At 45.0% G+C, this 26927-nt stretch overlaps 1 protein-coding gene across 1 annotated transcript; it reads right to left on the bottom strand.

The window, feature by feature from the left end:
* Positions 1 to 1411: 1411 nt before the first annotated feature.
* Positions 1412 to 18741, bottom strand: LOC137353027 (proteasome subunit alpha type-6-like). The gene is made up of 7 exons (XM_068018946.1): positions 18602 to 18741; positions 14500 to 14594; positions 11554 to 11635; positions 10964 to 11119; positions 7682 to 7860; positions 3801 to 3895; positions 1412 to 1761 (listed from the first exon to the last, which is right to left on the bottom strand). Exons 1-7 carry the CDS (start codon positions 18675 to 18677, stop codon positions 1704 to 1706), a joined length of 741 nt encoding a protein of 246 aa, XP_067875047.1. The 5' UTR covers positions 18678 to 18741; the 3' UTR covers positions 1412 to 1703.
* Positions 18742 to 26927: the final 8186 nt, after the last annotated feature.

Genomic DNA, 26927 nt, shown 5'->3' with positions numbered 1-26927 from the left:
CTTGCTGAGAGAGTTTAATGTAGCCCAGGCTGATTCTAACCTCACTAAACCTCCATAAACACACACATTACACCAGACACTGAGCCAGCGATCAGGACCAGCAATCCTAACTGGTAATTTTAGCCTCACTCAGCAGGGGTGCTGAGGCTAATTTTAGCAGCCCACCTCCACTACTAACTCAACACAGACTGGGTGTTGAACCTGGGACTTTCCTTCTCTCTATGCCTGCTACGATACTAGGTAATTCATTCACTGAGGCATCAGAGAAAGCTTCAAAAGGTTTAATAGCTTTCAGTATTGCAGAGGGCATTTCCTAAAATGTACTTTGTGCCCTTTCAGCTCCAGTTGGGGCTTCCTGTATCATTCAAAAATGGATGGCTACGTTGCCAAAACTTACACCTACTGAAAGACTAGCTGCTGGGGTGTGATGACCTAGGCTGACTCTCTGTCTTGTGAGGAAGCTCCTGGCCTCAGCTCTGTGCCTTACTAATCCTTGGAGCAAAGGTGTAGATATAGGGCTCCCTGTTCAAGCAGAACCCCCATCTTCCTTCAAAATAAAGCGGCAATTCAAAAAAGCCTGGGCACTGCATCAGGTTAACGCTCAACTGAAACTTAACCCTCAAAATCAAGAGGACATCAGTTCAAACTGATAAAGGGTAAGTTCAGAACAGGTGGAGAACTCCTTGTGCAATTTTGGACTCCACACTGTAGGAAGGATACTGAGGCAATAAAGAGGGTACAGTGCAGGTTCACTCATCATCGACCTGGTAAGAGGAAATGCAAATTTGAACGCAAATTGGCATCTTGTTTAAAAAAAAAAGACATGCATTTATATAGCGCCTTTCACGACCTCAGGACATCCCAAAACACTTTACAGCAATGAAGTACTTTTTAGGTGTAGTCACTGTGACAATGTAGGAAACCCAGCAGCCAATTTGCAGCAAACTCCTACAAACAACAATGGGACAATGACCAGATTTTTTTTTTTAGTGATGTTGATTGAGGGATAAATATTGGCCAGGACACCGGGGAACTCGCCTGCTCTTCTTCGAAATAGTGACATGGACTCTTTTATGACCACCCGAGAGGGCCAACAGGGCCTCAGTTTAACATCTAATCTAAAAGACAGCACCTCTGATAGTGTTGCACTCCCTTGCTACTACATTGGAGTGTCAGCCTAGATTTTTGTGCTCAAGCCTCTGGAGTGAGACTTAAACCCATGATCTTCCGACTTAGAGGCAAGAATGCTATCCATTGAGTCATGGTTGACACACACACATATATATATTAACATAAATATTAATCATATTGTATAGCAAAAAAGCTTATATTTATCAATGAACCACAACAATGCAATGAACAATCTTGAACAATTTATACTTTTTTTAAATGATTAAAAAAGAGTCCAAAGCAATATATTTGCATATTAATGTCCTTTTTTATTATGAGCTGCGCTGATATTGTATCCATTGAATAATCAACACTTATAAAAGTTACCGCAAATATTTTTGAATTGGTGGAATTTTTTTTATTCAGAGTACAGTGTGTTTAAAGTCGGTTAAAAGAATGGGAACAGTGGATTTTTTTTAACATCCTGACCTAGTTTTCTTTCTTCAAGGGCAAGTCTCTTGGACTTGTCTTCCTACTTTCCTAAGTTCATAGAGTTTTGCTTCAGTGCAGTTTTCTTGGCATCTATGAAGGAGTCATTCTCTCTCAGCAATGTCCACCAGATGCTTTTCAATCTCTGTCTCACTGAGGCATCTGTGAAGAAAACAAAATGGAGAATTTCTGGGTCATGATAAATATTGTATCTGTCACGGCTACATTGATGGTGAAATCTGTTTTTTTTATTCGTTCGTAGGATGTGGACGTCTCTGGCAAGGCCAGCACTTATTACCCATCATTAATTGAGAAGGCGGTGGTGAGCTGCCTTCTTGAACTGCTGCAGACTGTGTGGTGTAGGTACACCCACAGGGCTGTTAGGAAGGGAGTTCCAGGATTTTGACCCAGCGACAGTGAAGGAATGGCGATATATTTCCATGTTAGGATGGTGTGTGGCTTGGAGGGGGACCTGCAGGTGGTGGTGTTCCTTTGCATCCGTTGCCCTTGTCCTTCTAGGTGGTATAGGTCATGGGTTTGGAAGGTGCTGTCTAAGGAGGCTTGGCGAGTTGCTGCAGTGCATCTTACATATGGTACACACTACTGCCACTGTGCGCCGGTGGTCAACGGAGTGAATGTTTAAGGTGGTGGATGGGGTGCCAATCAAGCGGGCTGCTTTGTCCTGGATGGTGTCAAGATTCCTGAATGATTTTGGGGCCGCACTCATCAAGGCAAGTGGAGAATATTCCGTCACACTCCTGACTTGTGCCTTGTAGATGTTGGACAGGCTTTGGGAAGTTAGGAGGTGGGTTTGCTGCAGAATTCCCAGTCTCTGACCTGCTCTTCTAGCCACAGTATTTATGGGGCTGGTCCAGCAAAGTTCCTGGTCAATGGTAACCCCCAGGATGTTGATGGTGGGGATTCAGCGATGGTAATGCCACTGAACATCAAGGGGAGATGGTTAGATTCTCTGTTATTGGAGATGATTATTGCCTGGCACTTGTGTGGCGTGACTGTTACTTGCCACTTATCAAGGCAAGCCTGAATTTTAATGCTTCTCATCGCTTCCAATCTCACCATTTCTACCCCAAACAAATGTTTCCCCTTGTGGGGGAACCCAAAACCAGGGGTCATAAATATAAGATAATCATTGATAAATCCAATATGGAACTCAGGAGAAGCTTCTGTATCCAGAGAGTGGTGGAAATGTGGCACTCACTATCATAGGGAGGAGTTGAGGTAAATACTAGATGCATTTAAGGGGAATCTAGATAAATACGTGAGGGAGAGAAGAATATTAGATTAGCACCCCTGGGTTAGGTAGGCAATGGATAAAAATCCTGGCCTGCATTCCTCTCAGTGACTCACACTGGAACACCTTCCATGGAGTGGGGACAGGATGGGTTCTGATGCCCTTCACGGTCGAACGGCCAACTGACATTCAGGGTCTTGGCTCATTCATGGAAGAACGGCCCCTCAGTTTGGTAATACGAGGCAGAGAGCAGCAGAAAGGTAACCCAGCACACATCAGCACCATTGGGGGAAGGAGGGGTGGGGAGGATTTCCTTAGAAGAACGTAACCCTGTAAATGAGCTCCTTCTCAAATCAACTGCACACAAGCTGCCTTCCCACTTGCACAAAGTTTACCTGCAACTTTAATCAGTGTATTCAGAGTCTTTAAGTCTCCAAGTTAACCACAATACTGAGCCTTTTAGAGGGTTCGATAAGGACAGGTAGCATACACAATGCTCATATGCCCTTGAGTTTAGATGATTAAGGGGTGATCTACTTGAGGTGTTTCAAATGATTAAAGGATTTAATAGGGTAGAGAGGGAGAGAAACTATTTGCTCTGAGGTTGGGACTGCCCAGAATAAGGTGGGGGGGGGGGGGGGAGGGCATCACCTTAAAATTAGAGCCAGGTCGTTCAGGAAGAACTTCTTCACACAAAGGGGAGTGGAAATCTGGAACCATCTCTCCCCCAAAAAGCTGTTGAGACTGGGGGGCGGAGGGGTCCATCGAAAATTTCAAATCTGAGATCGATAGATTTTTGTTGGGTAAGGGGATTAAGGGTTACGGAACCAAGGTGCGTAGATACAGATCAGCCATGATCCAATTGAATGGTGGAAGAGGTCTGAGGGGCCGAATGGCCTACTCCTGTGCAGCTGTTCATTCCCAAACACATTTGAAGGGTTCGACAGACCTGAATTTGGGATTGTCCACCGTGACCACCCCAACTTCTATCTCCGTTGCTTTGAAGTCAAGCGCCAAGACGGTGGAGAGACAGGAAATCGCAAGCTGCAGGGAGAAAAGAGGAGGAAAAATCTAAACTTAAGACAACATCACGTTTTTGCAAGAGATTCCAGGATTTGGTCAGCACTTCATCACAACAGCATCCTGCATTTATATAGCACCTTCAAGGTAGTAAAACCCTCCAAGGCGCTTCACAGAAACATTATTAGACAAAATTTGACACTGAGCCAAGTAAGGGAGATTGTTAGGAGGTGACCTAAAGCTTCGTCAAAGAGGTAGTTTTTAAGGAGTGTCGCAAAGGAGGAGAGAGAATTGGAGAGGTGGCACAACATTCCCCAGGTTCCCAGAGGCGTTGCGAGTGAGCACTGAGGGATTGCTTGCTCCCGCACAACACAGGAGGAGGACAGAAGAAGGGTAAATGGAAGCCAAGTCACCTTAGTGGCTCAGACTGTAGCATTCTCACTGTTAAATCATGGGTGCAAGTCCCACTCCCAGTCCAGGCTGACGCTCCCAGAGCAGTACTGAGGGGGTGCTACATTGTCAGAAGTGCTGTCTTTTCAATGAGACATTAAACTGAGGCCCTGTCTGCCCTCTCAAGTGGACATAAAAGATCCCATGGACACTAATTCAAAGACGAGCAGGGGAGTATCTCTCAACCAACTTCACTGAAAACCAAATGATCTGGTCAAAGAACAGTACAGCACAGGAACAGGCCATTCAGCCCTCCAAGCCTGCGCCGATCTTGTTGCCTGCCTAAACTAAAACCATCTGCTCTTCCAGGCACCGTATCCCTCTATTCCCATCCTATTCATGTATTTGTCAAGATGCCTCTTAAACGTCGCTATCGTACCTGCTTCCACCACCTCCCCCGACAACAAGTTTCAGGCACTCACCACCCTCTGTGTAAAGAACTTGCCTCGCACATCCCCTCTAAACTTTGCCCCTCGCACCTTAAACCTATGTCCCCTAGTAACTGACTCCTCCACCCTGGGAAAAAGCTTCTGACTATCCACTCTGTCCATGCCGCTCATAACTTTGTAAACCTCTATCATGTCGCCCCTCCACCTCCGTCGTTCCAGTGAAAACAATCCGAGTTTATCCAACCTCTCCTCATAGCTAATGCCCTCCAGACCAGGCAACCTCCTGGTAAACCTCCTCTGTACCCTCTCCAAAGCCTCCACGTCCTTCTGGTAGTGTGGCGACCAGAATTGTACGCAATATTCCAAGTGTGGCCTAACTAAAGTTCTGTACCTAAAGTTCTGTACATACATTATCACATTGTGGGATCTTGATGGGCACAAATTGGCTGTGACAGTGAGGACAGTTAAAAAAAAAAAATGCTTCATTGCTTGTAAAGTGTTTTGCGACATTTTGAGGTTGTGAAAGGCGCCTTAGAAATGCATGGTCCTTCTTTCTTCTGGACCCAAGTATGCCCCGAGAGTGACTAACGTCAGTGGAGATAGGTTCTCATGGTGTTACCGTTGACCTTGTCATTTAGGCTATGCTTGTGGTTAATTCAGCTCCTTTACACCATCCAACTCTAGAGTTCCTTCTGGTTAACTCCCCTGGGGATGCAGTGAGCGCATTCTCCAATTAAAACAGAAACCCCTTTGAGTAATGAAGAACGTTGACAAGTTATGCCAATCTGTGCAGCTACTCACATAAGTGCTACAAAAATGACTTGCAGGAATTTTTCTTTTGAATGATTAATATTGAAAAGTTGCGTGGCTGGAGTTGGCAAATCCAGTGCCATTCAGAGCGCAATCTGAAACATTTTATTTCCCTCGCCTTCACCACCCCCCGCCAGTCTGGGCTGGGGGCTGGGTTACCCCGGACATTGGTTTGCCAAGGACCAAAATCAGGCAAGTTTCTGGCGGGTTCAGCTTTGGTTTGCACGGGTGTTGTGGGCATCATCAGGCCCCAAAGCCAGTATCTTTTATTTGTTTTTATTTAGAGATACAGCACTTGAAACAGGCCCTTCGGCCCACCGAGTCTGTGCTGACCATCAACCACCCATTTATACTAATCCTACATTAATCCCATTTTTTCCCTCTCACCTACCTCTACTAGGGGCAATTTATAATGGCCAATTTACCTATCAACCTGCAAGTCTTTGGCTGTGGGAGGAAACCGGAGCACCCGGCGAAAACCCACAGGGAGAACTTGCAAACTCCGCACAGGCAGTAGCCAGAATTGAACCCGGGTTGCTGGAGCTGTGAGGCTGCGGTGCTAACCACTGCGCCACTGTGCTGCCCTTGTTTTAATGCTTTGTTTTAATGTATGTTTTAATGCCATGCCAACACAGACTATCTATGCTCACACTTGAAGAATGAACACTTGGATGGGCCAACAGAGGGCCCAAGGAACCAGACCCCAGAATTAGTCAGTGAGAAATTTGGATGATATTTATCCTCTCCAACCCACCTCCCTCTCTATAGCCCAGCAGCATTGAACATATCCCTTTCGCTGTCACTATATTGGAGGTCAGTGAACTCAGCAGGGCTCAGGGGAACTATACCTGGGCCTTTCCGCTCAGTGTGATTCAGTAACATAACCCACTACAGTTTCTGTGGGAACTCCAGATGGTTTTCAAAACTTTTAGCTTTAAACCGCCCCTGCTGCTGCTTCCTGATCATCTCAGATCCCTTGATGGGGGAAACGATAGAGGTCACCACATCTCAGTGATTCAGAAAGCGCTGCATAAGCCAAGGCTGGGCATATTCTGTCAGTTTCTGGGACCCTGGGCAAGGGTTGCCCATTGGCTCTGACCCACAGTCAGGGCCACATCTTTGTTGAGTTGCAGAGTGTTGTTGCCCCAGCGGGATGATCCACGTACCCCCTCAGTTTCAGAACGGCTGTTCCCGTCTGTGAATCGGGGAAATCAGGGAATGATAGAGCATGGAAGGAGGCCATTCGGCCCATCGTGCCCGTGACAGCTCTTTTGGCAGAGCTGCTCAATTACTCCCACTCCCCACCGCTCTTTCCCTGTGGATCTTCTGAATGAAAAATAAATGCACACTGTTGGTTTCTCAACACCCCGAGCCGGCACTCAGTCAGGAAATGCACTCCCCAATGTTGGACCCTATCACACAGACCATGGCGTGTGGTGCCGCCCAGATGAAAAAAGCAGACAAGGACAAACATACGAAATATCCTAAAAGACACATATCAAGCCATGAAAAGATTTTGAACTGCATATTTATCAGGTTATGGCAGCATCGTGGTAATGTTACTGGACTAATAATCCAGAGGCCTGGACTAATGATCCATAGACATGAGTTCAAATCCCACCACAGCTGCTGGGGAATTTAAATTCACTTAATTAAATAAAACTGGAATGAAAAGCTAGTATCAGGAATGGTGACCATGAAACTATGATTGTTGTAAAAACTTATCTCGTTCACTCATGTCCTTTTAGTGGGGCGAACTTGCCAACTTTACTTGGTCTGGCCTACACGTGCTATGCTCTGTGCTCTCTGAAATGGCCTAGCAAGCCACTCAGTTGTACCAAACCGCCATGACAGAGGACTGCAGTGGTTTAAGGGCAATTAGGGGTGGGCAATAAATGCTGGCCCTGCCAGTGACACTCACATCCTGTGAATGAAAAAAAAAATCTGGCCCCTAAAAGACACACATCTAACCCTAAAATAAATCCTGACGCATATAACTAGCCCTTAAAAAAATTCTGATACGCACATATATGTTCGCTAATAAAATTCTAAAACAAATACAGTTGTCCCCTAGAAAAGTCCTAAAATATACATACCTGACCCCTAAAACAGAATAAAAGGAGCAAAGATTGACGAGCTGGATAAGGAAATTCCTACCTACCTCTACAGTGGCCTTGTACGTCAGGTCCGGCTTCTTCTTAATCTTCTTTTCCAAGTGGCTGTTGGCTTCAATTTGTTTCACTCCCGCGCTGGTGGCTTTGAAGCCACAGTAGTAACCAGCAGGATCGGACTTGTACAACTTGGGCCCATGTTCATCATCGATCGCTATCATGATCATACCTGTAAAATATTGAGCTGGGATGAGGTTTGACAGGCTCTAACGCACAGGTTTGTCTGCGCTGTGCCTGCGGGGATGCCAACTCTCGTTGGGCGTATTCCTGGAGGTTTCTTCACGCGACCTCCTGCCGGGAGCCACCCTGCCCCCGCACTCCCACCATTGGTCCATTCTCTGGGCTTCGCTGCCTTTCCACAAGCCAATTGGAAAGCAAACAGACTCTTGGTTGCCCAATTAGATTAAGCTCGACTGTTAACGGAACAGCCATTTCTCCACCCCCATCTCCAATGTTTTAATAACTAATAAATGAGAGCATTCAAAGATTTTTTCTTTACTCAGAGAGTGGTTACAATATGGAGCTTGGTACCACAGGAAGTGGTTCAGGCGATTGGCTTAATTGCTTTCAAAAGGAAACTAGACGAGTACATGAGAGAAAAGGGGATAGAAAGCTATGCCGAAAGGTAGTTGAATGGGAAGTGGCTCCTGTGGAGTATAAATGCCAGCACAGACTGGGTGGGCCAAATGGCCTGCTTCAGTGTAGGACAATTCCTGACAGTCACCAACCCTAGGTGCTAGGGATGTGGGTTTGTCATTGCTAGTCTTGGCAGGCTGACTTTCTAATCTCGGTTCTGCTGGGTTTCCCTACATTACAACAGTGACCACACTTTAAGTCATTGTAAAGTACTTTGGGATGTTCAGAGGTCATGAAAAGTGCTATTTAAATGCAAGTTTTTCTTTCTTCCTTCCTCCTCCATCTTTGCAGGTCCCCACAATATGGACCTTGGGTACTCACCAAGGGCTTCACAATTTCAGAAAGAAAAAATGCTTGGGAATAAACTGCTTGCTTTCTGAGGCAGGGGAATAGCCCATGACTATATTGCCTTATAAGGGTATTAAGGTTTATGGAACCAAGGCAGGGATATGGAGTTACGTAATGGAGCCAGTATCTAATGGAAGGGCGGAACAAGCTAGAAGGGCTGAATGGCCTCATCCTGTTCCTGTGCCCCATTGAAGGAAAAATAACAGCTTTACAAAGTGTGATTTCATAGAATCACAGATAGCTGCAGCACAGAGGGAGGCTATTTGACCCATTGATCCTGTGCTAGCTCTTTTGAGAAGCAATCCAGTTAGTCCCACCACTCCCCCGCTCTTTCCCCATATCCCTGCAATTTTTTTCTCCTTCAAGTATTTATCCAGTTCCCTTTTTTAACTGTTCAAGGACTGGAATTTGGGACATTATCATAACAATGACACAGGATAATTGCCATCATGTTAAGTAATTGGGGAGGCCATTGTTATATCTAACTGGCCCCAGAGCATAGCATTCACTCCTGTCAAGACAGGAGAGAAACCTTTTTTGTGTATATCAGCTCTGGAGCCCGGAATACCTCACCTTGGTGGAATTCATTGTTCTCGGTCAGGGAAATCACATCAGCATTAAATGGATCTGTCTGGACCAGGCAGATAACAGAGGAAAAGGATTAAAAGGTGCTAAGTGCTGACCATCCAGCAGGATGGCTTCAGGAGATATGTTTATGATATTTTGAAAAGGATCATCATAAAAAGGACCAGGTCGAAGGGTTTGACACTGCAGTCAAGAAGGAGGGTCAGGAACGGTCAACCTGGCTCGTGGACCTACAGATTCTCACCAGAAGGACCAATCACATGGAGGATCGTGAATTATCAGCCAATCCCGGGGGTATCTGAGGCTGAGAGTTTAAAGCAATTTTAAGTATAACAACCAAATCCTGGGAGGGTTTGGATTTTGAGTTGAATGAGGGGTTTTGCCTGTGGTTTTCTGAAAAGGTTTCATCTTATAAGTAGTCATAGAGTTGTACAGCAAAGAAACAGGCCCTTCAGCCCACCGCGTCCATGCCGACCATAATGCCTATCTATACTAATCCCACCTGCCTGCATTAATTCCACATCCCTCTATGCCTTTCTCATTCAAGTACCTGTCCAGATGCCTCTTAAATGTTGCTACTGTTCCTCCACCTCCTCAGGCAGCTCATTCCAGATACCCACTATTCTTTGTGTGAAATATTTACCCCTTTGATCCCCTTTAAACCTCCTCCCTATCACCTTAAATCTATGCCCTCTAGTTTTAGTCACCCCGACCATGGGAAACAGGCTCTGGCTATCTACCCTATCTATGCCTCTCATAATTTTATATACCTCTATCATGTCCCCTCTCAGCCTCCTTCGCTCCAGGGAAAACAGACCCAGCCTATCCAATCTCTCTTTATAACTCAAGCCCTCCAAACCAGGCAACATCCTTGTGAATCTTTTCTGCACCCTCTCTAGCTTAATCACATCTTTCCTGTAGTGCGGCGACTAGAACTGCACACAGTACTCCAAATGCGGCCTAACCAACGTTATGTACAACTGTAACATGACGTCCCAACTCTTGTACTCAATGCCTCGGCCGATGAAGGCAAGCAAGCCATATGCCTTCTTCACCACCCTGTCTACCTGTGTTGCCACTTTCAGGGAACTATGTACTTGCACCCCAAGGTCTCTCTGCTCAACAACACTCCCTTCTGGTGACTTGTGTGTTTGGGCAGGAGCCAAAGTTAAATCGTGGAGGGATTTAAATTGGACTAACCAATCAAGGTGTTGTGTGGTGTCCTTTAAATTAGTTTACAGGTCTTTGTATCAGGCTGTTAGGAGGGTTTTAATAAACAAGTTCCGCCCAACCCTGTATCTGTGCAATTTGACTTTATAAAGTCAAGTAAGGGAGAAAACGGGAGCAGAAACCTCTTACACTGTGCTGCCCAAAACATTCAGTTCGGCGATTTTCTGATTAAATTCACTGCAATACTCAGGAAATTATTGTTATTTTTGGCTCTTGACTTTTACACAGGGAGACTAATCCTGGATCAGTTTTCAGGATAAACAGGGTTAGAGGATGCAAGTGCGAATAATTGAACCCAGGTGGGGAGAGTGAAGGTCGACGGTAGTGGGAGTGGGTGGGGAGAGGAGGTGAGAAGGTGCGGTTTTAGTCCTGTAAATAACAGGCACCTCTCCAGGAATCCATTTCTGCCGCTTTTTTTAGACAGCGCACCCAGATCCTAACCACTCATGGCATGAAAAAAGATTTGTACTTACAACATCCCAAGGGTCTCATTTCTGCATTCTGAGTGTAGACCTGGGAGATGTCGGCCATCCGCTTACACAACATGTCCACCGGGATGTCGTATCCATACTTATACTTCCACTTGCTAGCCTCGTAACGAGCTCTCTGGACCTGTGAGCGGCAGTCCGCTGGTTACATCGGGAGACAAAAGAAACATAAGAAATAAGAGCAGGAGTAGACCATTCGGCCCCTCGAGCCTGCTGCCCCATTCAATAAGATCATGGCTGATCTTCTACCTCAACACCACCTTCCCACACTATCCCCATAATCCCTTAATTCTCTTAGTACCCAAAAATCTATCTGAGCATCCACAGCTTTCTGGGACAGAGAATTCCAAAAATTCACAACCCTTTGAGCAAAGAAACTTCTCCTCAACTCAGTCCTAAATGAACAATCCCTTATCCTGAAACTGTGACCCCGTGTTTAGATTGAACAGCCAGGGAAAACATTTTCTCATTACCTACCCCGTCAAACTCCTTAAGATTTTCAAGAGCTGCATTAAGCACCGTTGTTTTGGAGCCAAAAGAACACAAATGTAAACAAGGACTAATAAACGGCTCACCTAACATGCCAGTCATTACACAGCCAATCTTGTCAGTCAGTCGATAAAGGTTCGTGACTGTGCTGGCGTCAATGAGCTTGTCCTGAAAAAACACAAACCAGGAACGACATAACAAATTACGAAATACTGCGGAAATCTGAAACATAAACAGAATATGTTGGAAACACTCAGCAGGTCAGGCAGCATCTGTGGAGAGAGAAACAGAACTGGAGTGAAAGGGCACTGACTTGAAACGTTAACTCTGCTTCTCACTCTCCACAGATGCTGCCCGACCTGTTGAGTGTTTCCAGCATTTTCTATTTGTATAGCAGGAATGACAATGCTGGATTCATACAATCTGCCAGTGAGGAATTTTATTCCATTATTCTAAGGGAAAAATGTAATATTTCCACCCAGTGTTCCCTCTAATTTTTCTTTGTTTGTGCCCCGTTTATTGCCGTGCACAGTACCTTATGAATCGCAGAAAATTAGTATGCAGGTACAGCAGGTAATAAGGAAGGCAAATGGAATTTTGGCATTTATTGCTAAAGGAATAGAGTATAAAAGTAGGGAAGTGTTGCTGCAACTGTACAAGGTATTAGTGAGACCGCACCTGGAGTATTGCGTACAGTTTTGGTCCCTTTACTTGAGGAGGGATGTAGATGCATTGGAGGCAGTTCAGAGGAGGTTCACGAGATTGATTCCAGAGATGAGGGGTTTGTCTTATGAAGAGAGATTGAGCAGTTTAGGCCTTTACTCTCTGGAGTTTAGAAGAATGAGAGGAGATCTAATTGAGGTGTATAAGATGATTAAAGGGATTGACAAAGTAGACGTAGAGAGGATGTTTCTCTGGTGGGGCAATCTAGAACGAGAGGTCATAGTTTTAGGACAAGGGGTAGCAGATTTAAAACAGAGATGAGGAGAAATTACTTCTCTCAAAGGGTCGTGAGTCTATGGAATTCACTACCCCAGAGTGTGGTGGATGCTGGGACATTGAGTAAATTTAAGGAGGAGATAGACAGATTTTTAATTAGTAATGGGTTGAAGGGTTATGGAGAACGGGCAGGAAAGTGGAGTTGAGGCCGAGATGAGATCAGCCATGATCGTATTGAATGGCGGAGCAGGCTCGAGGGGCTGAATTGCCTACTCCTGCTCCTAGTTCTTATGTTCTTATGGTACCTTAATACTGGACATTAAAAATAAAATTCTATTTAAAACTAGCTAGTAGATTGCCTGTGGCATTGCTCATAGTCAGCTGATTAATCTTTCTTTATATATTCTAGCTGGTGACTGTGATTTGCTCCACAATGCCACCTGGTGGCAAAAGCCTTCAACAACACTGTGACGGTTGACATAGCAAAACAGAATGAGAAAGATTGACGTAGGAATTTACAATTGATAAATTTTGAAAGCAAATTATGACCAAAAGGAAGTCAGATTTGTGCCCCATGCAAGTTTTTAATAATAAATAATAAAGTCAGGTTGAGACTTCAGTTACATTTGTTCGAAATAAATTAAAAGTAAAGTTAACATAAAAGAACGATCTTTCATTTATATAGTGCCCTTCACATCCTCAGGACTCCTGAAAGTAAGCCAATGAATTACTTTGAAGTGCAGTCACTGTTGTTATGTAAGAAAACACAGTAATCAATTTGCACACATGCTCCCACAAACAGTAAATGAGTTAATTATCATCCAGATTTTAAAAGGAACAAAAAACTTGCATTTATATAGCGCTTTTCACAACCACTAGACATCTCAAAGCATTTCACAGCCAATGAAGTACTTTTGAAGTGTAGTCACTGCAATGTAGAAAATGCAGCAGCCAATTTGTGCACAGCAAGCTCCCACAAACAGCAATGTGATAATGACCAGATCACTTATTTCTTGTGATGTTGGTTGAGGGATAAATATTGGTCAGGACACCGGGGAGAACTCCACCTACTCTTCTTTGAAATTGCACCATTGGATCTTTATCATCCACCCGAGCAGGAAGATGAGGTTTAATGCCTCATCGAAAAGACAGCACCTCTGACAGTGCAGCCCTCCCTCAGTACTGCACAGGAGCATCAGCCTAGATTTTTGTGCTCATGCCCTGGTGTGGGACTGGAACCCACAACCTTGTGACTCAGAGACAAGAGTGCTATCAACTGAGCAACTATGACAAATGACCATAAGGGTGAGGTATCATATTGGTGCTCCTCATTCTTACGTTTAAACTCTTTTTCCTCCCTTTCTCTGCAACCTCCTCACCTCACCTCACTCTGTTCTTCCAACTCCAGCCTATTGTGCATTGGTCCCCTCTCATTTCCCCACCAATGGTGGCCGTGTTTTAGTTTAGTTTAGTTTAGTTTAGAGATACAGCACTGAAACAGGCCCTTCGGCCCACCGAGTCTGTGCCGACCATCAACCACCCATCCATACTAATCCTACACTAATTCCATATTCCTACCACATCCCCACCTGTCCCTATATTTCCCTACCACTACCTATACTAGGGGCAATTTTTAACGGCCAATTTACCTATCAACCTGCAAGTCTTTGGCATGTGGGAGGAAACCGGAGCACCCGGAGAAAACCCACGCAGACACAGGGAGAACTTGCAAACTCCACATAGGCAGTAGCCAGAATTGAACCCGGGTCGCTGGAGCTGTGAGGCTGCGGTGCTAACCACTGCATTCAGCCATCTTGCCCCACGTTCTTGTATTCCCTCCCTAAATCCCTCCATCATTCTCTCCTCCTTTAAAGACTCTCTTTAAAACCCGTGTTTCAACCAAGCTTTTGGTCACCCCTCCTAATATTCCTCGTCTCTGGCATACTGCCCGTTTTTGTCTGCTTCGTGATGGTCATCCACGTCAAAGGTGCTATATAAATGCAAGTTGTTGTTGAGCACATAGAACTGGACCCTAGCAAGAGTCAGCTTCATTGTGGGGGGAGAGAGGGGGTGGAGAAGAGGTCTGTACTCACGGCCACTTTCCTCAGTGTCACGACAACGACTGAATCCTTCCCCCTCACGGCCACTGTTGTGAGGCCACCCTGGTTTATAGCTTTGAAAGCATATTCTGAAAAGAGCAAAATAGCGTATTAGTCATAATGAAAGTTGTCCAAGAGTAACAGACAACAGGGACAAGTCCAGAAAAACAAGGAGGGGCCTCCATCCACAACAGCCATTTTAAATTGTGCCTCCTGGCAAATGAACAGTGACAACACAGTTTTTGGGAGGTTTTAATCCTTCCCTTTTTCTTCATAAACCACTACCTGAAGCAGTAAAATGTTTTGTATGATTGTACAGTTCCTCCTGCCTTTCTGATCGGACAGCACCACACGGTCATAGATTCACACAGCAAAGAAACAGGCCCTTTGGCCCATCGTGTCTGTGCTGGCCCTTAAGCACCTACCTATTCTAATCCCATTTTCCAGCACTTGGCCCGTAGCCTTGTATGCTATGGCATTTCAAGTGCTCATCTAAATACTTCTTAAATGTTGTGAGGGTTCCTGCCTCTACCACCCATTCAGGCAGTGCGTTCCAGATTCCAACCACCCTCTGGGTGAAAATTTTTTTCCTCAAATCCCCTCTAAACCTCCTGCCCCTTACCTTAAATCTATACCCTCTGGTTATTGACCCCCTCCGCTAAGCGAAAAAGTCTCTTTCTATCTAACCAGCAATGCTCCTCATAATTTTGTATACCTCAATCAGGTCCCCCCTCAGCCTTCTCTGCGCTAAGGAAAACAACCCTAGCCTTTTCATTCTCTCTTCATAGCTGAAATGCTCCAGCCCAGGCAACATCCTGGTGAATCTCCTCTGCACCCTCTCCAGTGCAATCACATCCTTCCTATAGTGTGGTGCCCAGAACTGTACACAGTACTCCAGCTGTGGCCTAATTAGCGTTTTATACAGCTCCATCATAACCTCCCTGCTCTTATATTCTATGACTTGGCTAATAAAGGCAAGTATCCCGTATGCCTTCCTAACCACCTTATCTACCTGTGCTGCTGCCTTCAGTAATCTCTGGACAAGTACAGCAAGGTCCCTCTGACCCTCTGTACTTCCTAGGGTCCTACCATCCATTGTATGGTTAGCGTGGACAGATGCCAGAAACGCTACAATGGCTGGCGGCTGAACTAAAATGAGCCCGTGTGGTTTTCCTCACCCTTATTTATTTTGGGATCGAACTAACAAGCTGGTTACTAATGAAAAAAAGTTTGCATTTGTATAGCGTCTGTAACAACCTCAGAATGTCCCAAAATACTTTACAGCCAGTGAAGGACTTTTGAAGTGTGGTCACTGTTGTAATGTAGGAAACATTGCTGACAATTTGTGCACAGCAAGATCCCACACACAGCAACGTAATAATGACCAGATAATCTGTTTTCGTGATGCTGATTGAGGCATAAACAGTGGTCAGAACAGCAAGGAGAACAGCCCTTCCCCAGCACTGCACTGGGATTGTCAGACTGGGATTTTTTTTGCACCTTCTGAACAAGCCATATATACACAATTTCAAAACTTCAGATCACATCGGAAAAGAACAACAGCTAATTTTATAATAACGCCTTTAATGCAACAAAGTACCACCAGGGCACTTCACAGGAGCATTATAAAACAAGACATGACACTGAGTCTCCTAAGACGATACAGGGCAGATTCTAAGGAGGAGGAGAGAGGCAGAGAGGTCTAGGGAGGGAATTCCAGAGCTTAGATCTTGGCAGCTGAAGGCACGGCCGCCAATGGTGGAGCGATGAAAATCAGGAATGTTTAAGAGGCCGGAATTAGAGGAGCGCAGAGATCTTGGAGGGTTGTGGGGTTGGAGGAGATTATAGAGAAGGGGGGGGGGGGGGGGTGGTGGTGAGGGGGAGGCGAGGCCAGGAGGGAAAATAAGGATGAGAATTTTAAAATCGAGGCCTTGCTTAGCCGGGTGCCAGTGTAGGTCAGTGAGCACGGGGGTGTGGGGGATCTGGATTTGGTGCGAGGTAGCCGCCGAGTTTTGGACGACCTCAAGTTTAAAGAGGCAGGCCAGGAGTGCATTGGAATGGTCAATTCTAGAGGTAAGAAAAGGCATGGGTGAGGGTTTCCGCAGCGATGGGCTGAGGCAGGGGGCGGAGTTGGAAATAGGCGGTCTTAGTGATTTGTGATTGAAAGCTCACCTCGGGCAAATGACAGACACAGAGCGATCCCTACAAATATTACACATGTAGCAGAAATGCAGGTTTATTATTGAAATAGTGTAAAGTTTCAGCATGGCAGCAATGCTTTCGAAAACTCTTCTGGATTGTTCAGAACTGGGTTTCTACAATAGTAGTTTAAAATCTCTTTGGTGTAAACATTGTACATTGACTCCGAACTAAAAGCTAATCCCAATAATGAACTTGTGGGAGTGTCTCCGAAGAAAAATCTTCAGAAAAATACCTTCAGTGCAGTTCCTCTTGTCCAGAAAAGTTTCACATTTTGAGTTTGAGGTTTTTCTCTCAAATTGATTAAAAATATACTTGTGGAGATTGCCTAAGGGACTGCCTGCTTAGCACCTGGTACAATACAGAGATTAGGGCTGTCAACTGATTTTTAAAAAAAATCTCGATTAATCCTGTGTTTAGAAGTTTTAATCTCAGTTAATTTAATCCAGGTTTTAATCACATTTGTCTGATCACAGCGTTGCTGGTAATATACATGAGTGTGCTGGCTGCCATATTGATTGGTCTATTAGCCAATGTGTTGGCCTTGTTCATACTGTTACCAAGGGGTCTCACTGCTCCCTATCTCTGTAACCTCCTCCAGCCCTACCATGCTCCGAGTCTCTGCACTCCGCCAATTCTGGGGAAATGCACATCCTCAATTTTTTTCCACCATTAAACTCTGAAACTCCCTCCCTAAGGCTCTCTGTCTCTCCCCTCCTCTAAAAGCCTCCTTAACACAGCTTTGGGCACCTGTCCTAATGTCTCCTTATGTGGCTTGGTGTCAAATTTTGTCTGATCATGCTGCTGTGAAGCACCTTGAAAGAAAGATTTGCATTTACATAGCACCTTTCACAACCACAGGACATCCCAAAGTGCTTTACAGCCAATTATGTTATTTTTAAAGATGTCATTTTTTAAGGTGCAGTCACTGTTGTAATGTAGGAAACACAGCAGGCAATTTGCACACAGCAAGCTCCCACAAACAGCAAAGTGACAATGACCAGGTAATCTGTTTGTGTGATGTCAATTGAGGGGCCTCAGTTTAACTTCTCATCCGAGAGACAGCGCCTCCGACAGTGCAGCACTCCCGCAGTGCTGCACAGGAGTGTTAGCCTAGATTTTTGTGCTCAAGTCCTGGTGTAGGGAAATATATATATATATACTTTTTGACTATCTCGGTAGCTTTTCTCCTGGGTTTTTCTTGCAGGAGATTAATCTTGAATTTCTGAAGACTCCAGGGCAATCCTGGAGGGTGAGGAAGGTATTGACTGTTCCTTCTATGTACATGTAGGTGGGTCAGATTTCAAATCTGAAATGATGATAAAACGTTGGTCATTAAAAATGATTGTTTGGTGAGTCAGGTTAGTCTCCTTTAAGAAAGTCCCCATTTGGGAATAATATATCAGCAATGCTTCTTCTGCAAGTTCCTAATCCTGTTGGAATATAGGAATTTCCAACTGTACTCACAAATGTGAAATCATTTGGCAACACATATTTAAGGACAATTAAAGTCTGTAAACGCTCCAAAGAATCTGGCTAAAAGATCGTTTGAAAATGTTTTTTAAAAATATCTGATTGCATTAATTAAACCAATGAATGTGCCTTTTCTAGAAAAATAACTAATAACAAGTTACTCCATTGCAAACCGAAATGTTCATGGAAATGCAAAACGAAAGGATCTGTCAATCAAGCGATGTCCCGCCCCATTCGCGCACCGATTGGAGGGTGCACTCTGAGTGACAGGCGGCTCTCTCTTGTCATTGGGCAATCTGGTTGTCAATCAGAGCACAAGCCCCCCCCCTTGATGGACCAGGCTGCCACAAAGAAGGTGAAATAATTGCAACAACCGGAACTTTAGCACAAAGTTGTCGAGGGGGAAAAGCTGCAAATTACTGACCGACTTGGTAAAGTCTCCCCTCGGGTGAAAAGATGGTGATGTGACGGTCAAAGCCAGCGCTGGAGCCGCGACTCATCCTTAAAGCGACACCCGCGCAGAAATGGAGAAGTTTCTTACTTTTGGACTTTTACTTTCAATTTCAGTCAATAAAGTGAACACACACACACACAGACACTCCAGCAAACCAGGAAATAACCCACTTAGTGGGACTGCAAGTCTCCCAGCTCTTTGCAAAAAAAAAAATCCGATTTAGCTGTTGGCTCAAGTTGCATAGCCCTTTAAATGATGGGGTATGTTAAGGCTTGTTTTGCAGCGGTTTGATACAACTGGTTGACTAAGAGGGGCGGTTAAAGAAAGAGTTGCATTTATATAGCACCTTTCACATCCGCCGGTTGTCCCAAAGCGCTTTTACAGCCAACGACATACTTTTGGAAGTGTAGCCACTGTTGTAGTACACCCAATTTGCACACAGCAAGCTCCCAACAGCAATGTGATAATGACCAGATAATGGTTTTTTGTTATGTTGACTGAGAGATAAATTTTGGCCAGAACATTGGGGAGAACTCCCATGCTCTTCTTTGAAATAGCGCCATGGGATCTTTTACGTCTTCCTGCAACGGAAGACAAGGCCTCAATTTAACATCTCAATCGAAACGACAGCACCTCCAACGGTGCAGCACTCCCTCAGTAGTGGGACAACAGGCTTGTTTTTTTTGTGTGTTTATCTCAGATTTGAACCCATAACCATCTGATTCAGAGCCAAGAGTGTTCTAACTGAGCTAAAAGCAAGCATAAGCCACATCACCGGGATCTGGAGTCACATAAATTCCCCCAGCTCCTTATCATTAGTGCATACCTCTGGATTACTAGTTCAGTATTGTAGCTACTATTCTCTCTGTCTAGAATGGTACCAGGGATGAGGGGACTTCAGTTATGCAGAGAGACTTCAGAAGCTGGGAATGTTCTCCTTAGAACAGAGCAGGTTAAGAGGAATTTTTGATAGAGGTGTTCAAAACCATGAATGAGATTGATGGAGTAAGTAAGGAGGAACTGTTTCTGTGTCAGAAGGGTCGGTTACCAGAGGGCACAGATTTCAGGTGACTGCAACAGAACCAGAGGCGAGGTGAGGAAATCTTTTTAATACATCAAGTTGTTGTGATCTGGAATGCGCTACCTGAAAAGGCGGTGGAAGCAGATTCGATAGTAACTTTTGAAAGAGAATTGGATATATTGAGGTGCATTCAGGAGAATTATTTTGCCCAGTATGTAGCAAGTCCAACAAGAGAGGGTGCAGTTTTAGACGTAGTTTTGGAAAATGAAGATGGGCAGGCGGAAGGAGTGGCAGTGGGAGAGCGTTTTGGTAGTAGTGATCATAATTCAGTCAGTTTTAACATAATTATGGAAAAGGGCAGAGATAGAGCAGGAGTTAGAGTTCTCAATTGGGATAAGGCCAATTTTACTAAACTGAGGAGTGATTTAGCAAAAGTGGACTGGAAACAGCTACTTGAAGGTAAATCAGTGTCAGAACAGTGGGAGGCGTTCAAAGGGGAGATTCGAGGGGTTCAGTGTAAACATGTTCCCACAAAGAAAAAGGGTCAGATGGCCAAATCTAGAGCCCCTTGGATGTCAAAGAGCTTACAGGGTAAGATAAGGCAGAAAAGGAAAGCTTAAGTCCAACACCGAGAACTCAATACTACAGAAAGTTGAGAGGAGTATAGAAAGTGGAGGGGTGAAATCAAAAAGGAAATTAGGAAAGCAAAGAGAGGGCATGAAAGAATATTGGCAAGTAAAATCAAGGTGAACCCAAAGATGTTTTATCAATACATTAAGAGTAAGAGGATAACTAAGGAGAGAGTAGGGCCCATAAAAGACCAAAAAGATAACCTATGTATAGGAGTGGAAGATATATTGGTATGGTTCTTAATGAATACTTTGCGTCTGTCTTCACAAAAGAGGGGGACGATGCAGATATTGTAGTCAAGGAGGAGGAGTGTGAAGCATTGGATGTGATAAACATAGCGAGAGAGGAAGTATTAATGGGATTAGCATCCTTGAAAGTTGATAAACCACCAGGGCCAGGTGAAATGTATCTTAGGCTGTTAAAGGAAGCAAGAGGGGAAATGGCAGAGGGTCTGACCATCATTTTCCAGTCCTCACTGGATATAGGTGAGGTGCCAGAGGATTGGACAAGTGCTAACATTGTACCTCTGTTTAAAAAGGGAGTGAAGGATAGACCGAATAATTACAGGCTGGTGAGTCTAACCTCAGTAGTGGGCAAATTATTGGAATCTATTCTGAGAGACAGGATAAACTATCACTTAGAAAGGCACAGGTTAATCAAGGATAGTCAGCATGGATTTGTTAAGGGAAGATCTTGTTTGACCAACTTGATCGAATTTTTGAAGAAGTAACAAGATAGATGAGGGTAGTGCAGTTGATGTGGTCTCCATGGATTTTAGCAAGGAATTTGACAAGGTCCCACATGGCAGACTGGTTAAAAAAATAAAATCCCATGGGATCCCGGGAAATGCAGCAAGGTGGATACAAAACGGGCTCAGTGGCAGGAAACAAAGGGTAATTGTTGATGGGTGTTTTAGCGACTGGAGGGCTGTTTCCAGTGGCGTTCCGCAGGGCTCAGTACTGGGTCCCCTGCTTTTTGTGGTGTATATTAACGATTTGGATGTAAATGTAAAGGGCATGATCAAGAAGTTTGCGGAAGACACAAAGATTGGCCGTGTGGTAGATAGCGAGGAGGATAGCTGTAGGCTGCAGGAAGATATTGATGGTCTGGTCAGATGGGCAGAAAAATGGCAAATGGAATTCAACCTGGAGAAGTGTGAGGTGATGCATTTGGGGAGGTCAAACAAGGCAAAGGAATACACGATTAATGGGCAAATACTGAGAAGTGTAGAGGAAGTGAGGGACCCTGGAGTGAATGTCCACAGATCCCTGAAGGTAGCAGGACGGGTCAATAAGGTGGTTAAGAAGGCATATGGAATCCTTTCCTTTATTAGCCGAGGTATAGAATATAAGAGCAGGGAACTGTATAACTCTTTGGTTAGGCCACAACTTGAGTACTGTGTGCAGTTCTGGTCACCTCATTACAGAAAGGATTTAATTGCACTAGAGAGGGTACAGAGGTGATTTACGAGGATGTTGCCAGTATTGGAAAAATGCAGCTATGAGGTAAGATTGGATAGGCTGGGGTTGTTCTCCTTGGAACAGAGAAGGCTGAGGAGAGATTTGATTGAGATGTACAAAATTTTGAGGGGCCTGGATAGAGTGGAGGTGAAGGGTCTAATCACCTTAGCAGAGAGGTCAGTGACGAGGGGGCATAGATTTAAAGTGATTGGTAAAAAATTTAGAGGGGAGATGAGGAAAAACTTTTTCTCCCAGAGGGTGGTGATGGTCTGGAACTCACTGCCTGAAAGGGTAGTTGAGGCAGAGACCCTCACCTCATTCAAAAGGAGTCTGGATATGCACCTCAAGTGCTGTAAGCTGCAGCGCTACGGACAAAATGCTGGAAGGTGGGATTGGAATAAGTGGATCGTTTTTTGGCCGGCACAGACACGATGGGCCAAGTGGCCTCTTTCTGTGCCTTAAACTTTCTATGATTCTATTCTATGATATATATTTGAAGCAGGGCTATTTGGAAAGAGCAAGGGAGTGGGACTAATTGGATAGCTTTGTCAAAGGCTGGCACTGGCATGATGGGCCGAATGGCCTCCTTCTGTGCTGCATCATTGTATGAGTCTCTAATTTCTGCCTTTGATGGAGAAGGGACTTGATAGAATGTTTAAAACCCTCTTCTCATTAATTCCAATGTATGTGAGGCTGTTGTTACCAAGAGAGATCTTGTGATCCAGGATTTGTCCACCACTGAAGCCACAGGGCTAAGAATTGCCCCCTTCCAAACCTCCAGGCTCACAACAAGCTGGGCCGATCCCAGGGTTGCCAACTCTCATTGCAGATATTCCTGGAAGTTTTTAATGACTTGATCTCCCCGAGTGGGAGCAGCTGTGAGCAATCTCCCAGCCCTTGCGTTAATATTGCACAACCGATAGGACGTCTGTCACCCAGTTTTGCTTCATTCTGGTAATTTCCAAGGTGTGAACCAGACATTAAAAGAAACAAATGCAAATCTAGTTGCACTTCTGATGATCTGGAGTTGTCAGTCATTGAGGGTTAAAGAAGATGACGGAAGAGTGTAACCTGCTGGGTATAGGAGTCAGGGTCAGATACAGAGAATTTATAGCATAGAATCAGGCCATTCAGCCCTACTGGTCCGTACTGGTGTTTGTGTTTCACACTAGCCTCCTCCCAGCCCTTCATCTCACCCTATCAGCATATCCTTCTCTTCCTTTCTCCCTTATGTGTTTATCCAACTTCCCCTTAAATGCATCAATGCCATTTGCCTTAACCACTCCCTTTGGTAGTGAGTTCCACATTCTCTCCACTCTCTGGGTAAAGAAGTTTCCCCTAAGGGATTTATTAGTGACCATCTGATATTTATGGCCCCTAGTTCTGGTATTACCCGCAAGTGGAGATATCTACTCAATGAAACCCTTTCATAAACTCAGGTTATCGCTCAGTCTTCCCTTTTCTAGTGAAATGAGCTCCAGTCATGTTCAATATTTCCTGGCAGGTATAACACTCAGTTCTGGTATCATTCTAATATTTTATCCAGTGCCTCTACGGCCTTTTGTAATATGTAGACCCGAACTGTGCACAGTACTCCAAGTGAGGTCTAACCAAGGTTCAATACAAGTTTAACATTGCTTCTCTGCATTTTTAATTCTATCCCTCTAGCAATGAACCCAATGTTTTATTTGCTTCTTTTAGGCTGAGGTAAGTTTATTTTTAGTTTTCTTGTGGGCCAGGAGGAAGCAAGTGTTGAGCAGTGTAAAGGTCTGAAATGGGAGAGGTCAGAGTTGGGCCAGTGAGTGTCAGAGGGGGTTGCTGATGTGGGACAGAGCCCTGGGGAAAACAATGGAGAGAAAGTCATTCAGTACAATGCAGATAGAGAGGGAGTTCTATAATGGAGAGGTTGTGGGAGATGAAATGGTGCTGTCTTTGTATTTCAGTCATCTGTATTAATATAAAACATCTGCACAGACCTTGTTGGGATTTGGACCCATGACCTCTGAACCAAGCAAGAGCGCATCCCCAATTTCCATCCCCACCATTGCCGGCTGTGCCTTCAGTTGCCTGGGCCCCAAACTCTGGAATTCCCTCCCTAAACCTCTCCACCTCTCTCTCCTTCTTTAAGACACTCCTTAAAACCTGCCTCTTTGACCAAGCTTTTGGTCACCTGTCCTACCTAATACCTCCTTATGTGGCTCCAATTTACCAGAGAGGACTAAGCAGAACTCATTTCTTCCTATCTCTACTCTATCTTTTCTCCACTGGTCCAGTCTCTTCCCACCTACATCCGTGACCCTTCTGACGCCTTACGTCATTTTGACAATTTCCAGTTTCCTGGTCCCAACTGCCTCCTCTTCACTATGGACGTCCAATCGCTCTACACCTCCATCCCCCACCAGGATGGTTCAAGGGCTCTCCGCTTCTTCCTTGAACAGAGGCCCAACCAGTCCCCATCCACCACCACCCTCCTCTGCCTGGTTGAACTTGTTCTCACATTGAACAACTTCTCCTTCAACTCCACTCACTTCCTACAAGTAAAAGGTGTTGCTATGGGTACCCACATGGGTCCTAGTTATGCCTGTCTTTTTGTGGGATATGTCGAGCATTCTTTGTTCCAGTCCTACTCAGGCCCCCTCCCCCAACTCTTTTTCCAGTACATTGATGTCTGTATCTGTGCCGTTTCCTGCTCCCGCCCCGAACTGGAAAACTTTATCAACTTTGCTTCCAATTTCCACCCTTCTCTCACCTTTACATGGTCCATCTCTGACACTTCCCTTCCCTTCCTCGACTTCTCTGTCTCCATCTCTGGGGATAGGCTGCCTACTAATATCCATTATAAACCCACTGACTCCCACAGCTACCTCGACTACACTTCTTCACACCCTGCCTCCTGTAAGGACTCCATTCCATTCTCCCAGTTTCTCCGTCTCTGACGCATCTGCTCTGATGATGCTACCTTCCATGACGGTGCTTCTGATATGACCTCCTTTTTCCTCAACCGAGGATTCCCCCCCCACTGTGGTTGACAGGGCCCTCAACCGTGTCCGGCCCATTTCCCGCACCTCTGCCCTCACCCCTTCCCCTCCCTCCCAGAACCGTGACAGGGTTCCCCTTGTCCTCACTTTTCATCCCACCAGCCTCCATATCCAAAGGATCATCCTCCGCCATTTTCGCCACCTCCAGCGTGATGCCACTACCAGTCGCATCTTCCCCTCCCTTCCCCTGTCAGCATTCCGAAGGGATCGTTCCCTCCGCGACACCCTGGTTCACTCCTCCATTACCCCCACCACCTCGTCCCCGTCCCAGGGCACCTTCCCCTGCAATCGCAGGAGGTGTAATACCTGCCCATTTATCTCCTCTCTCCTCACTATCCCAGGCCCCAAACACTCCTTTCAGGTGAAGCAGCGATTTACTTGTACTTCTTTCAATGTAGTATACTGTATTCGCTGCTCACAGTGTGGTCTCCTCTACATTGGGGAGACCAAGCGCAGACTGGGTGACCGCTTTGCGGAACAGCTCCGCTCAGGCCGCAAGCAGGATCCTGAGCTTCCGGTTGCTTGCCATTTCAACACTCCCCCCTGCTCTCATGCTCACATCTCTGTCCTGGGATTGCTGCAGTGTTCCAGTGAACATCAACGCAAGCTCGAGGAACAGCATCTCATTTACCGATTAGGCACACTACAGCCTGCCGGACTGAACATTGAGTTCAATAATTTCAGAGCATGACAGCCCCCCATTTTACTTTTATTTTTAGTTATTTTTTCTTTTTTTCGTTTTTACATTTTTTGCAACCTTTTTTTTTTCATGTTTATTTCATTTCATCTTAGTTTGTTCAGTTTGCTTACCCACTGTTTTTTTTTCATGTTTGTACTTGCTGCTGCTCAATCTTCAGTCCGTTAACACCCTATCTGTACTAACGCTTTGTCTTTCAACACACCATTAACATATTGTTTGCCTTTGCTCCAGCTTCTGGTCAGCTATGTGTCCTTGTCCAATCTACACCTTCTCCTTTGTTATCTCTTGCTCCACCCCCGCCTCATTTGCTTATAACCTTTGACATTTCTAATATTTGCTAGTTCTGAAGAAGGGTCACTGACCCGAAACATTAACTCTGCTTCTCTCTCCGCAGATGCTGCCAGATCTGCTGAGTGATTCCAGCATTTCTTGCTTTTATTAAAGCAGAATGATTTACTGGAAAGGTCAGGTCTAAAAGATTGAAGGTATGATAATCCACTTATCAACTGTAGTTAAAGGAAACTGAAAGAGAATGAGGAGTTGCCTGTGTTTGTTGACAGTGAGTCGTTCTGTCTGCCTCGTCTGGTGCAGTGGAGACTCCAGAATTTCAATGTCCTATGCAGGATAGAAGGAGTAATGTTTGTGTTGTGTCAAATGCCTCACAGTCGACATGCCCTGACACAGTGAATTAAAAAAACAGGGCAGTTCTGGGCACTACACATTAAAAGTATATATTGGCCTTGGAGGACATGAAGTGTAGATTTACTAGAATTATATCTGGGTAACAGAGAGGGGAGATAGAGAGAAGCTATTCCCCTGGTAGAGGAGTCTAGGATTAAGGGGCATAGTCAAAAAACTAGAGCCAGACCTTCCAAGAGTACAATTAGGAAACGCTCTATACACAAAGGGTGGTAGAAGTTTGGAACTCTCTTCTGCAAACAGCAACTGGATCAATTGTTAATTTTAAAACTGAGGTTGATAAGATTTTTGTTAACCAAAGGTATTAAAGGATATGGGGCAAAGGTGGGTATATGGAGTTGGGTTACATGATCTCATTGAATGACGGAACAGGCTCAAGGGGCTGAATGGCCTGCTCCTGTTCCTACCTTATCCCCAAACAAAATAAGGAAAATGTGGAAAAGTCACTATTCCGCTGCTCTGCTTGCCAGCCTCCCCCTCCCACCCTCTGTTACCTTGAAGTCATGCAAAACTCTGCACTCTTGCACCGAATCCCGTTCACCCATCACCCTGTGCTCAGGAGGTTTTGCCGATATTGTGTTGTTCAGGACGCTGTGAACCTGCACAGACTCTACTGTTTGACTGGAATCTCCAATACCTCACCACAGCCTCCTGCGGAAAAGGTGAAATGTCCTGTTTTTTTAGCAATGCCGTACATTCCTTACATGTTCTGAGCAGCTTTTCCTGCCGATTTTGGCTAAGAATCCTG

Source organism: Heterodontus francisci, chromosome 40 (assembly GCF_036365525.1).
Source record: "Heterodontus francisci isolate sHetFra1 chromosome 40, sHetFra1.hap1, whole genome shotgun sequence".
NCBI classification, from domain to species: domain Eukaryota; kingdom Metazoa; phylum Chordata; class Chondrichthyes; order Heterodontiformes; family Heterodontidae; genus Heterodontus; species Heterodontus francisci.
Note: the sequence above shows the minus strand (reverse complement) of the source record. Positions and strands in the feature narration are given on the sequence as shown.

Excerpts from the sequence above, each read along its gene's own strand:
- LOC137353027 (XM_068018946.1), bottom strand. The coding sequence starts at position 18,677 with ATGAGTCGCGGCTCCAGCGCTGGCTTTGACCGTCACATCACCATCTTT. Across the intron at positions 11,636-14,499 it reads TGACACTGAGGAAAGTGGCC|GACAAGCTCATTGACGCCAG; the intron begins GTGAGTACAGAC and ends GTGTTTTTTCAG. Across the intron at positions 1,762-3,800 it reads GTGGACAATCCCAAATTCAG|ATGCCTCAGTGAGACAGAGA; the intron begins GTCTGTCGAACC and ends TTTTCTTCACAG.